The 13,198-nt window shown below is 37.0% G+C and overlaps 1 protein-coding gene across 10 annotated transcripts in view; it reads right to left on the reverse strand.

Annotated features, from left to right (window-relative positions):
- Window positions 1-13,198, reverse strand: part of TNRC6C (trinucleotide repeat containing adaptor 6C) — a 110,456-nt gene that overhangs the window by 81,064 nt on the left and 16,194 nt on the right. For 9 of the 10 annotated variants that reach the window (XM_072880851.1, XM_072880854.1, XM_072880859.1 and 6 more), the window contains 2 exons: window positions 7,648-7,747; window positions 6,700-6,721 (listed from right to left, as the gene is read on the reverse strand). In XM_072880851.1, the coding sequence (XP_072736952.1) occupies window positions 6,700-6,721; window positions 7,648-7,710 (85 nt within the window). In that variant the 5' untranslated portion in view covers window positions 7,711-7,747. Of the gene's footprint in view, window positions 1-6,699; window positions 6,722-7,647; window positions 7,748-10,182; window positions 10,660-13,198 lie in introns of all 10 variants that reach the window. The other variant, XM_072880853.1, reaches the window with a different exon arrangement.

Genomic DNA, 13,198 nt, shown 5'->3' on the forward strand with positions numbered 1-13,198 from the left:
CCTAAATTTGCATGATGGCCAACTACAACAGGCTATGTCTAAGGAGAATAAAAGCTACCTCTGAGGAGTACTAAGAATATCAGGGATCTCTGACTTGAGCTCTTACCTACTTTTCTATTCCCAGCCAAGGAATCTGCAAAGCTTACAAGGCAACCACTGAATGGGATTCAAGGTGCTTACTTGAGTGGTAAGAAGCAGCAGCAACTCTAGGCAAAGACGTCAAAGTGCTCTGCATCTCTTGGGGGGGTGGCTGTCCTGTAAATCCAGCTCAGGACAAGAGCACATTAGGAAGAATATATCTCATGGTTTCCATTTTATTTTCAAATAACCCTGGAGTTTTGTGTTTGTTTGTTCTTTAAGAGATAAATGTTTTTGCCAAAAACCTGTACTAATTGCTTTGCTGCCTCATTGCCTGAAAAGAGTCTTTGTTTGAAAGCTAAAGAGTCTACAGCTTCACAAGAGCTACAGAAGACTTAAACCTTCAGAACTGTCAACCCATGGTTGCAGTGCTCAGGGTGTCAAGCCTTGACAAACCCTCTCTCCTGCAAAAAGACGCCAATTCTCAATTCCATGACTAATCTCTAGTTGGACACCTTTGACTAGCAAACCAGCAAGACCAACACAGAAAGTGCTCAGAAAGCCAAATACAGCTTGTAGTTTAGTAAAGATTATCCATACACTTACTTGTTACTTCAAATTTTTCTCCTTCAATTCATAAAGGCAATGTTGATTTGAAGATACTTACAATGTTGCTTACACTTGTGAGAGCAAAAAGCATATTAAATAGCACTGAAGTACTGCCAGCAGAAACTCAAGATGGCTTGTCACAGCCATCCCACCTGAAACAATAAGCAGGAAACTAAAGGGTTTTTTTGTACTAGTTAACTCCAAGCCTCCCAGCTCATTCTTCTTGCTTTGCCTCCTTGAATATGCAAATTTCTCCTGCCGTCTGCTCTAATCTTTTTGTATGTTCTACTCCTTTTCACCTAGTGTTACAGCAAGGACTCTGTGAATTATTTTCATACTCTATTCTTTGCAGATTGTAAAATCATAATTACTTCTCTATCAGAGAAGTGATATCTCAGTTATAAGAAGAACAAATTCATGTTTGTTTAAAGATACTTATAATAGCAAAACGACACCACAATAACATTTATTGAAAAGAAAACATTTTTGTGTTATAAAGCTTTAATGTGTGGCAATAGGTTATCATTAGGTTATCAAATGACTGCATATTAAGATCTAATTGAAGAACTTATTACAGTGCTCCCCCTCCTTCTGCAATGATGATTTATGGCACATTTTGTCACTACAGTGTTCAGCAGTTCAGTACAAACATAGCACTTAACTAACAAGATGGTAGAGGCAGATATTCAAGCATAAGCTATAAATACTCAAATGAGTCAGAGGTTGTAAGTCTGTTGTAAATCATACCTGATTTGTAGGCTGAAACACATTTCCTTATGTAAAAAACTCTGCTGGTTCCTACAATAATATGACACAAACTAGAAAAACTCAAAACTTTTTTTTTTAAAGACTGATTGTTACACACTGTCATAATTCTACTTAAAATACTGATGAGATTCTCCAAAAAGTTTAGTCTTCCTTATTTCCTGTGGAACTACCATTAAACATCAGTAACATCTACTACAGCCAGAAAGAGCACATTATCAATGTACATAAAACTGCACTTCTGTGTGAGCAGAACTGAATGCAGGTTACAGGAAGGTAATTCACATCCAAACGAGTACAAGCAGAGAACATGATAACAGCCTGTTTGGGCAGGGTAAGTAAAGAATCAACTTAAAACTATGCAACAATCTACATGTCTGATTTGGAAATGAAAATACCTGCTGTCATCCAAACAGAAATGCCAGAGCAGGGGACAGGATCTCAGATCTTTTGTTCCACTCTTTTTTCCTTTTAACTCCCATTTATAATACAGATGACCATGTTCCTCCAGATAAAATATACAGTAGTGATGTAGTATAAAAAATGCTATGCAAATTTAAAAGGAATCTGAAGAAAATATGTCAACATTTGCAACACCACAAGTGGTTTATCAAGCAACCCCATACTGTTAAATGCTTTCTGTTCTTTTAAGTCCCCCAAAATAAAATGTATTAAAGTGTCTAGCTTGGTAGAATAGTCTCTCAGTCTGCAGACAACCTTCCTGACTCTGCAAGTTGCATATTAAAATCATCATACAGTGAAGAGTCCCAAGACACATGGCACAGACAGCCTGGGGGAGGGGAAAGCTCCAGAAGCAGACCACAAATGGAAGGGAATGATGCTTAGCTCAGGATCCATCATACCACTTTAACAGAGGATGGGCAGTGCTGGACAGGCTGCTGAATCTCGGGATTATCGCAGCTATTCCAGCTTCTGCAATCCTGCTTCATCCCATAAGCAGTGAGCTGAAGTTCACATTTTCCCCTTGGAAAGTCCACATCTCTCTTCCTGGTCCCATGCCATGAACATGCTAAAGACAGATCTATAGGGAACATGAAGTTCAAAGAGGCAGAGACTGGCCATCTCTGCTTTAGACTAAAGGCAAAAAAGTATTTTCCAGACTAACATTTCTAATCAAATATTTACCAAAATATTTTCTATGTTAGACTAAAAATGGTATATACTTAACTCTTTTTACTTCTGTGTTTGCAGATTTAACGCTTACCTTCATTGTAGATAATGCTGGAGAACTGGAAAGATACTTTGCCTTTCAATTACCCTGGCGGATGTTTGAGTAACAAACCACTTAAGCTATTTTCTACCAGCACTTCAGCTTCATTTTAGACAAAGTGCATAGAATTCGGCTGGGATGGGAGTAAAGCAGTCAAGGAACTGATCACTTGTGTGCTGACTAAACCTGCAGCAAGATGGCTAGAAAAAAAGCAGGCGGCAAAATGCATTGACCTCATAGTATTTACTACAAGCATAGCTCTCTTAAAAGTCCCCTGTAGTTATTAAGTAACAGTCATTTACCATACTAGCGACTATTTACCATACAGTACAAAACTCTTACTGGTAGTCACAGCTGAATGTTTTCATTACAAAAGCCTTTATACACAAAGTTTCTTTATCAAGTGCATATAAACTGGCAAGAGTTTACACATCTAAAATAAACACTAATAGGCTGCGCTCAATAGTCCTGTTCTCAAAAAAATTACCATAAAAGAACAGTAACATGGAAGTACAATGCACAGCGCGCAATAAAAACATGGTCATTTCCCACCTCATCTAATTCTGCAGCGCTCCTCTCCAGCTGAACAGGAAGACTACTTTCATTTGTTTTCAAGTAATTGAGAAACATTTCAGCTACTTATCAGCTCTTTGAATCTTTTTTCCTTTCACACATTCCCTACAATCGTTGCCAACATTGTATTTATAAAAGATTCGGCCTAACAAAAATACTCTAGCGAACAATGTTGCAGAAAAAAATTAGAAACTGAAGAAGCCGTTATGTAGAGGAGACTTAGAAGAGTTGGACCCTTGTTTAAACAGAAAAAATAATTCATGTTGTTTAAATGGACACAAGAGCTGTGTGAGGGAGCACTTCCTACCCCTGGACCAGTAACTCCAGAAGCAGCCACATACCTTTCCTCTATTGGTGGAAATGCGTGTTTATTTTGGAAGGGTTCTGTGCTCCACATCACAAATGGAAACATTCAGCTCCATCTGAGGCCTCAGAGCAGTATTTAACTGACAACATGCCATATACACACACCCACAGGAAACCTCTTTCCTCCTTACTAGTTTCTCTTTCCTGAGGCCTCACTAGCGACTGAACATGCAACAGCCAGTATCATCTTACAGCGAATTATAACTACACATACAAAGCGTATGAGTTAATTATTAGATAGGACAGTATCTTCACATTTTCCATTGTGCTAGAGAAAAAAAATAAAATCTTAATATTAATTTAAAAAATTAAAAAGCACCTTCTAGTACAGAATAAGCCAATCGAAAGGCCTAACCTTTTCTACTGCTTATCAAGTCCCACTGTTTGTCCCATCCTAGCTACTTCAAGAAAGTGCTTTCTCCTTCAAAAATACAGCTGAGAGCAAAGAAGAATCAGTATAAACATATTGTCTCCAGATGAAAAACAGAAACTGAAAAATCCTTCCATATCCCATCTCCAGTTGTAGAATTTATTTTTCTCCAATGACCCAAACAGTGTAAGCATCTCTCATTGCTATAGCAACCCAGTCGCAGAACTGAATGACACACAGATAAAATGAAGGAAATTTTTTTCTAAGTTACCACAAGCAACTGCATTAAGTCACGTTTATAAAGACCTTACCTACCAAAATCTGGATATGGTAACGTTCTGCAAAAGGTTCAGTTCCAGCTTGGTTTTAATCTTTGATTTAATACATCCCATACATTGGCATGCAGTACCTGATGCAGTCAATTCACCCAGTTTTACTGTGTCTTCCTGTCTTTACAATGAATTTAATTGCTGTGTCCCAGATATGAAATAAATTAACTAAATTCAATGATAATCCCGGTGTTGCCTGTGAGTTCTAGTAGTATTTGTCACTCAACCTTGAAAATGTATCAAAGTACTTGGTGCAGTACTGCATTAAAGTTTACAGTCAACTTTGAATATTCTATGAAAAAGTTCAGCCAATTCTTTCCTCTCATTAATTTAGAATGAATATTTTCTGTATTTTAAGAAATTCCTGCTATCTATCATAAGCTTGTGTACATCCCTCCTAAAGATAAATGTAAGAGAACAGTATCATAAAGTGGAAATAAAACATTCCCACAGACCAACCTTAAAAGCAACTAGTAGTCGCCCGCCAAAGGAAATTAAAAGAAGGGCCATCCATATGACTGTAAATAACCACTATTCCTTGCACTGGACATGAACAGGAGAGGTTTCGTTTCTCTACAGGCCAGGTCAACTCTTTCCAGTGAAGCCTAACTACAAAAAGGTGCATTACTGCTTCTGACAGATGAAACAATAAAAGCCAGAACTGCTTATTCTTTAACATAACTACCTTTATTTACTGGTGTCTTCTTCCCAATTCATATTTTATAGCAGTAGCATAGGACGCTTAAATGCAAAGATAATGGACAAAAATACCAAACAGATAGAGGCAGTCCCTAAATTTGAAAGAAACGAACTCACAAGCATACCTGAAAAACTGCAGTTATTATCATGCTACTTTTAAAAACTTAAACTTGACCTTTTCAAACAATTAAAAACAAAGCTGTCACAACAAAGACAGAAATAATAATATCCCACAGAGGAAAGCAGAAGGCACTGTGTTTCAGTATTAACAGAAATGAAGAGCCACTGTATTATCATGTGGAAACTTAAGTTACTTTGACAGCAAAAACATTTGCCACTGTATTACGGTATTAAAAAGTCATTATAATACATTATAGAACAGTGAAACCTTTTCACACAGAAACGAGCTGATACAGAGAACAAAACACGTAATACTGTGGAAACAGAAATATCCCATTTAGATATAAATTGCTCTGATGTATCTTAATTCCAAATTTTTTCATGTACTTAAGATTTCAAGGGGCTTAGCTACTTCTGCTACCTTCTTCTCCTGAAAGCAAAATCCACTGTTATAAACTATATGAGATCTTACAGGGCAGATGCAACAGAATTCAGACTAAAATTTTCTGATTTCATACTTTCTACATTAGAAAAATTTGGAAAGAAAAGGACAGAGTTTCAATAAATTACTTGTTACAGTTTCTTCATCATGTAGTTAGACTTTCTTTTTCTGAATTCAGTATTAGTGAAGCAATACTTAATTTCTGCTGTATAAATACATAAAAAGTGTTTGAAACATAAGTTGTTTTGTCAACCCCATATGTTAGGTTTGGCTCTTCTCTAATTCCCAGTCTTTGGGAATCTGGGAAGCTCTACTTGCCTGTCTGTCACCTAATTACCCAGAAATAAATAACAGTGCATATTAACTCGTTCAGAACTGTTCCGCAGCCCTGAGTTCCGTGTGGTGCCATGTAAATCAAAGGACAGACTAGATAAAATAACTGTAAGCCAACAGTTGCAGAATAGAGGCATTACCTTGACCCTCTTCCTCACCTTTTTTAAGACCATAGGTTCATTAACATTTCTCCTAGGGCACCTAGGAGTTCACTGCCCCAAAAAGGAGAATGCCTTGCTTAACTCTGCTGCTTCCTGGATGGTGCTGCAAACCAATTCAATTCACTTATCAAGCAGAAAACCCACACAGAAAGAAAAAAAAGGCAGTGGCGGCAATAGCTTTCTCATAAGTTCAATGAATTGAGTTTACTCACTAAATTGAGTTGAATCATGTGTGCAGGGGGAGAGATTTACCCTTTTTGGTGGCAATTACTTGTCTTTGAAATAGATAAATAACTACTAACAACTAAATGGAAAACTACATCTGTCTTGACATTAGACAAAAAAGATGATATATGTTATGTTTCACAGAAATTCAATCCATATATTTTTGTCAAAAAGGTGCCATACAATACCCAGCAAGTTAAGCAAAGAAAAACCTTATGGTGAGACTCCCAACATATAGCCAGTTCCTCCAACAAAACTTTGAGAACAGAACTATCCTAGTAAGATAGTACTCTCCCCGTTAAAAAGACACAAAGAATAAAAAGTACAAGCACATTTCATTTTTTTAAACAAACTTACAAAAATATCAAACGGTTCACAAAGAATAAATGTGAATTTACCTTTGGTTTTTTGTTCAGCAGCCTGAAAGAAGAAAAGAACAAAACAAATCAACTACTTGTCAATATTCAAAATGATACCTAAGAATTACAGGGCTGCAGGCCTAACTTTTTGCAGAAACTGCTTACATAAATCAGGCATCAGTTCCAATTAAGGATTGGAGAATGTTAGTTTAACTCCATGTATTAGGAACATAAGAATGGCTACCCTTGTCTGACTAAAGCCAAAAGCAGATGCTGAAGAGACAGTATAAAACATGGCAAGCAGTATGAAAGTACCCCCCTCTACCCACCCAGCCTTCTGTCACTTGAGGTTCAGAGGCTTCCTGACCCAAACAGTACGTTTATGAACTTTTTAACACTCAACAGAATTAACTTCTATGAACTCGTCCAGTATCCCTTTGAATCCATACATACTTTCAGCTTACACAGATTAACTGTACATTTTGTGAAGACCCGTCTTTTTTTTATCTGTTTAGACTCTACCTACTTTTTTAAATTATTATGTCTAATTTTTATACTGGAGAAGACAGTGATCAATTCCTATCCACATCCTACAGGTCATTTAAGATTAAAACTAACTATGTAATCCAGAAAACAAGGCAGGAGAATGCACACCACAGAAAATGTGCAATGGCCTCAGAATCCACAGTCACTTTGGTATCAGTTGAGACTAATCCAGTTAACTTTGCGTCGACGTTGATGAGGAACATTCACGTGACACAGCTGTGGGAGCAGTAACTTAACATCAGGGGATGGTAAGCAGCTTGGGGAGTGCTAATGAACTGTCACAACTGCTTCTGCAGAGATTTTCTGACCGCAGCCTCACTCAAAGTTGACAGGACTGCTCACTTGCATCAGAATTATTCACAAAGTAAAGGCTGCAAAATCAGTATCTGTATGTTACACGTAAAAGTGAATATATAATTTAAAACAGTAACATGAACAAACCTTTTTCTGAGCACCTTCCTTCTTTTTCTTTTCTTCCTGCTTTTTCTTTTTCTTTTCTTCCATCAAATGTTCCTCTTCTTGTGTTTCTTGTTCTTTCTCCCTGATAAGAATAAAGGTTGGGAAGAGCTTTTCAATAAGATGAAGTTTATCTAGGAAGGTAAATAATCCATACTTACATTGCTAACTTCCTACATGTCATGTTAAAAAAAAGCTGCTTCTAATGCTGTAATACAAGCATTAGAAAAAAGCTGTTCCAAAACTGAAACCAATGACAAATAAAATAGTAGACAAATAAAATAAAATGAAAATTCAGAAAGTATAGGTGCTATTTGGAAACTTTATTTGGAACCTCCTTCCACATTCACTCAAAAGTACTACTTACTATTAGCACTTTCTATGGAAAGAAAGTTTAAAACTGAAAAAAAAAAAAGAACAAAATCCAGGTAATTAATGCATGTTCTGCTGGCTTTCAACAGCTATGATTCACAATATACCTTAAAGATCATGAGCGAATACATTGTTTTCCACGTATTTTTCTTTTTTCGATCAAACATATACTGAATTAATTTCTCATATGCATCAATTTTTTGCTCAAGGAGTTGTAAACTAAGGCCCAGATGAATTCCAATCATTGTATTTTGTGTTCATCCTATAAATTCTAGCTGAAGAATTTGCATGAATAGAGAACAAAACTGCTCAGTAGCATCTTGGTTAAAATTTAACCTAAGTTGTCCCAAATCAAGAAGAAAATCTATTTGAAACCTCACCATCTATGCTTTCTTTATCCATCACCATAATAAATGGTTGTAACAATAAACGTCCCCCACACCCTTCCAAATAAATACCAATGCAAATAATTCATTTACTTCTCTATAACTATTTTATCTTCCTTGACAGCTCTTTAGGTCCTGACCATTTATCAGCCTTACAGACCTTCTGAGAATACTCTGTTTCTGATGGCTGAAACCATTACTATTATTATTATTAGATTCGATGTCTTCCAATTACTCATCAAGATCACTTTTACCCTAACTTATTATTGCTTTACATTTAACTTGACAAAGCCTACAGCCCCCCCCCTTTTGTTTTTTGTTTGTATTTTATTGTTAAAAAAGGTCTGTTTAGTTATAATATTCTTTGCTCAATTGTTTTATCGGGGGGGGGGGGGGGGGGGAGCTGCTCTTTAGCTAAAGGAGAAACAGATACTCTTCAGATTTTGCACATCGTGTCTTCAAACACTCCCCATGAAACTTTTTGCCTTTTAACTGTTTCTTTTATTTTCCTTTTAACAAGTTTACACAATCTTACATACTTTCCCTTTTTATAAAAAAGGAATATTGTAGTCAATTTCTTGAGATTTTGGCTGTTGAAGGGTGTTGTGGTTTTTGGCTTCTTCACTTGCTTGAAAATACTGATTTTGGCCACTGTAGATGCTTTAATGCTTACAGAGGTCCTGCACAGTGCTCTAGACTAAACCAAAAGCAGTTTCGCTTTCCGTGTGTTACTGTAACATTTATTGGTTACAACAATAATTGTACAGTAATTGGTTACAACAACAATTCAGAGGTCTAAACATAGGTGTTAGTGCCCTTTTAGACACCTTACAGCACTCAAACTATTTACAGAAGTGACAGATATGGCAAGACCCAGAGTTGAGAACAGCAGCTGTAAGTCAGCCACATCTGGAAGTGCTTGGTGCACAACTGGAGGTCAGGACATCTAAAGTGGCATTAGATACCTGTATTTTATATACTGTAATCACTTTCTGACATGACCAAAAATTCATCACCTGCATGACTGCTCAACTTTATGCCAATTTCAAAGGGCCACCTTTCAAATATTGTACTGTAAATCAATGTTTGAGAAACATTTGCTCTTAAGAGTTGCAGGTGGATATTTGCATCACATACTTAACATTGCACTTAAGAAAAGGGTACTTAAAATTGTAGTTTTAAATGGATTGTTCTAGGACTTTGCAAAAAGTGATGACTTACATTACCAAAAGAAATGGAGTTCAAACCATAGTAGATGTGACTTTATTCCCGTCAGCTCTGGAGAAGAACAGAAGTCCCCAGGATCTCAGTGACTACAAAGTAACACCATCCAGTCCCTTCATTTTTAGTGCTCCCTACTCAAGTCACATCAGACTCTACAAAGCCCATGTCTTCAAGTGAACTCTCCCAAACTGTCAGACTATTGCCAAGGGAAGTTCTAGCCTTTTTTTTGTTTTTTGAAGCAGGTGAATGAAACAAGTCAGTGCGAAATGAGAAACTTTTTGGTTTCCTCTTGCTAGTACTTAAGGAAACCCACGACATGACAGCAATTCCAGACCACCACAATACGTTTAAATCCCTTTTAATAGTCAGTGCAGTATTGAACAAAACAACAACAACAAAAACCCAAAACATACCACGACCACTTGACTTAATTCACAGAGTTTATTTAAACTATGAAAATACATACTTCCCTAATTTCTTGTCAGGCCTTTTTTTTATATCAAGTTTTCTTCATCACTGCCAATGTCTTGATACTCACACTGGACTCCACTATGAACTTCTCTATTTCCAGCCCTGCTGTCCTCTAAAGGTGGTTCCGTTTTGACATTTCCCAAGCACTGTTACATGTCATTCCCTCCTTTCTGCAGGTAATACACCATGTCAGAGGATTTTCCAAATCAAAGAAGAGCAAACCTTTTGCTCCATTAAAAATACAATGTATTTTATTACCATATTATCATATCAATTACAACATAAGAGGTAGAAGTGCCACTCCTAGCAGAAACCTGTTTGGGTGGGCTTTTTTTTTCCCCCCACATTTCTGAGATTAAAATAGCCTCAGATTAACTCAGAAAATGATAGTATAATTTTTAATAGAGTTCAATTTTCAAAACTGGTTTACATAATGACACTTCTGAATACATGTGCTTTAAATATGCTTAAAATAGAAATAAAGCTCCAAAGTGGCCTCTCAGATGGCAACTCTTGCTGTCACTTCTAGGCAGAAATTAGTCATCTAAGAGCAAAACAAAAGGAAAACAATAAAAACATTGCTATATAAAGTTTGATTATGTTGTCAAAGGCATGTGTTGCAGTTTTACTTCCTGAGCAACAATGTAATCTTTATTACAGGAAAAATGCTAAAAAATGTATGAATACAAAGGACATATGATTTAAACCAGAAGTGTCTTAGAATATACTTGTAGGAGTTTGCCTTTTTCATATATATGGATCTGATGTATCAAAATCATGGGGGATTTTTATGAGCAGAGAGCAAAGAGTTTACTACAGCATCAAGTGTTGTTTTTAAAGATTGCAATTAGCTTAGTAAATCCAAACCTAAACCAAGGTTATCTTCAAAGTACACATGCTTAGGGGTTCTCTCTGAATAGGAAAGCAAGACAAAATGCAGGTCATGGTCAGAACAACTTGAGAACTATGGCTATGTTCTGTCAATGCCTGTTGCAGAAAGGCTTATTAATCCCTTTAAAAAATTAACAAATCTAAGCTGATTTTATTTTTTAAGCTAAGTGGGAACTTCAGTTTTATAGTTGGTATCAGACATTGGTTTGCTTTCACTTCTGAAGCCACAGCTGGTATTCTGAATTAGCACTGATGTGACATTCTACCAGGACTTTGCAATATGCCTTTGGGGAATATCGTATTCTTAAACAAACTTCAAGTACAGTCTGTTTGTGTTATTACATGCAAGGTTATTACCCATACAGTGTTTTATAGTTCAGAAGTTCCTGCAATAGCTGAGGACTAAACGGAGACCTGTCTCTCTTGTCCCTCCATGTGACACAGCTCCAAACCTAGCAGCCTAATGAATTTTGTCTGTATATATTTAAGATGCTGAAGGTTTATTTATTTACATAAGAAAACTGCCTGGAATACTTCTTCAGAATAGTGCTGTTAATCTTGGTCTACAGATGGTCTTTGCCTGGTTTAGCCCATTAAGAGCATAGCTCCCATATCTTAATTCTGGAATATCTCTTATACCTTAAATTCACATCCTACTTCATGCTGGAAAAACCTCCCTTGATAGTTGTGAAAGTTGCTGTTACCAACAGAAATCCTACAAATTGCATATAATTGCTTAAGTATTGCTCTGATTTTGACTTCTGCCACCACACAACAGGGCATCATGCATTTTTGAACACGCATGCTTTTCCTCACAATGATGATGAGAGGCAAAAAAAAAAAATCTTTAAACTAGAACTGTAAGGAACTGACAAATAATTGCCCAAAGGCAGGCTACCAAAGCATGCTGAGCAGGCTTTTTGGAAGGAACTAACAGAGCCATGCATCATTATAAGTAATAACAGAGGGTCTGGACAGCATAGACATGAAACACACAGTAACGATCTACCAAGTTCTCAAAATCTAGCATTATACAGTTTCAAATAGAAATGAAGAAAATTACTATTAAGAAAGTTCTTCAAGATCTGATTCTAAATGGTAAGAAAGAAGTAGCTGAGATCATGAAGGCAGAAAGCAGCTTGAAGGGTGGTAATTAAACAGAATGAAAAAATTAACAAAATAAATAGCAGTGAATACTGGAAAGGCAGGCTTCAATTAATTCAGGACAACTGAAAAATACTGTCATATAGGAAGAGGCAGGCATTGTTTCTTGGACATCACCAAGAATCTAAACAACGCGGATACCCTAATGTATAGGAAGAATACTACATAAACAAGAGACCACCATATTATCAGCAGACCTTGTTTTCATGACTACTAGAATGGATAAACTAGAACTCCACATCTGCCTATTGCTAATTTTGTTTCCTCCTTCATCTTTATCCAGCCCAGCTCTCTGTGACCTTTCTAGAATAAATACCAGTGAAGGCAAGGAGCTAGTGTGACTTTAAAAGTGCCAGCATTTTTCCCCTGACATCTAGGCTCAGTCATTAATCAAGAAGAGTCAAGCTGGTCCCTAATTACAAGCTTTCCAATCACCTCAAAAAAGAAAGCAGCACACAAAATTAGGTCAAATAAATAAGAAGGAATATAAAAAAAAACCAGCACAAACACATGGGGACAAAAATGAGGAAGGCCAACAATGTATTAGCATTGTGCATATAAAAAGTAACAACAAATCAACCTTTAAGTGCTTCACTAACAAGCAAGAGGAAACATTAGTTTTGATACTCAGTGGGAAAGGGGGACTATTGACAGATGACCCTACGAGGTCTAAAGTGATAGTACTTTTCTTTCTGCTTTAGCCTTTGCTAAAGAGGTCAGCTGGGAACAGATGGCCAACAACCATCAGAACTGGTGCTGAGCCCACAGATGACGACAGCTTCACAGAGGGATTTCATAGTGCTCTTCCCTATGTAGGGAGGCTTTGCTCCAAGCTGCCCAAGCTGGTGGCAGGGGCAGCAAAAAGCCAGCAACCAAGCTGCTCCTGCCCCAGGATCTCTGCCACCACCACTGCAATGCTTCATTCTGGCTTTCTCGCCCAAAAGGGCTGGTGAACACAGCTCCACACAAGAATCTCAAGATGTGTTTAAGTGCCTTTTCCCCAAATCTGGGAAGAAGGAATGATCCAG

The sequence above is a fragment of the Ciconia boyciana genome, chromosome 16 (genome assembly GCF_034638445.1).
Source record: "Ciconia boyciana chromosome 16, ASM3463844v1, whole genome shotgun sequence".
NCBI lineage: Eukaryota > Metazoa > Chordata > Aves > Ciconiiformes > Ciconiidae > Ciconia > Ciconia boyciana.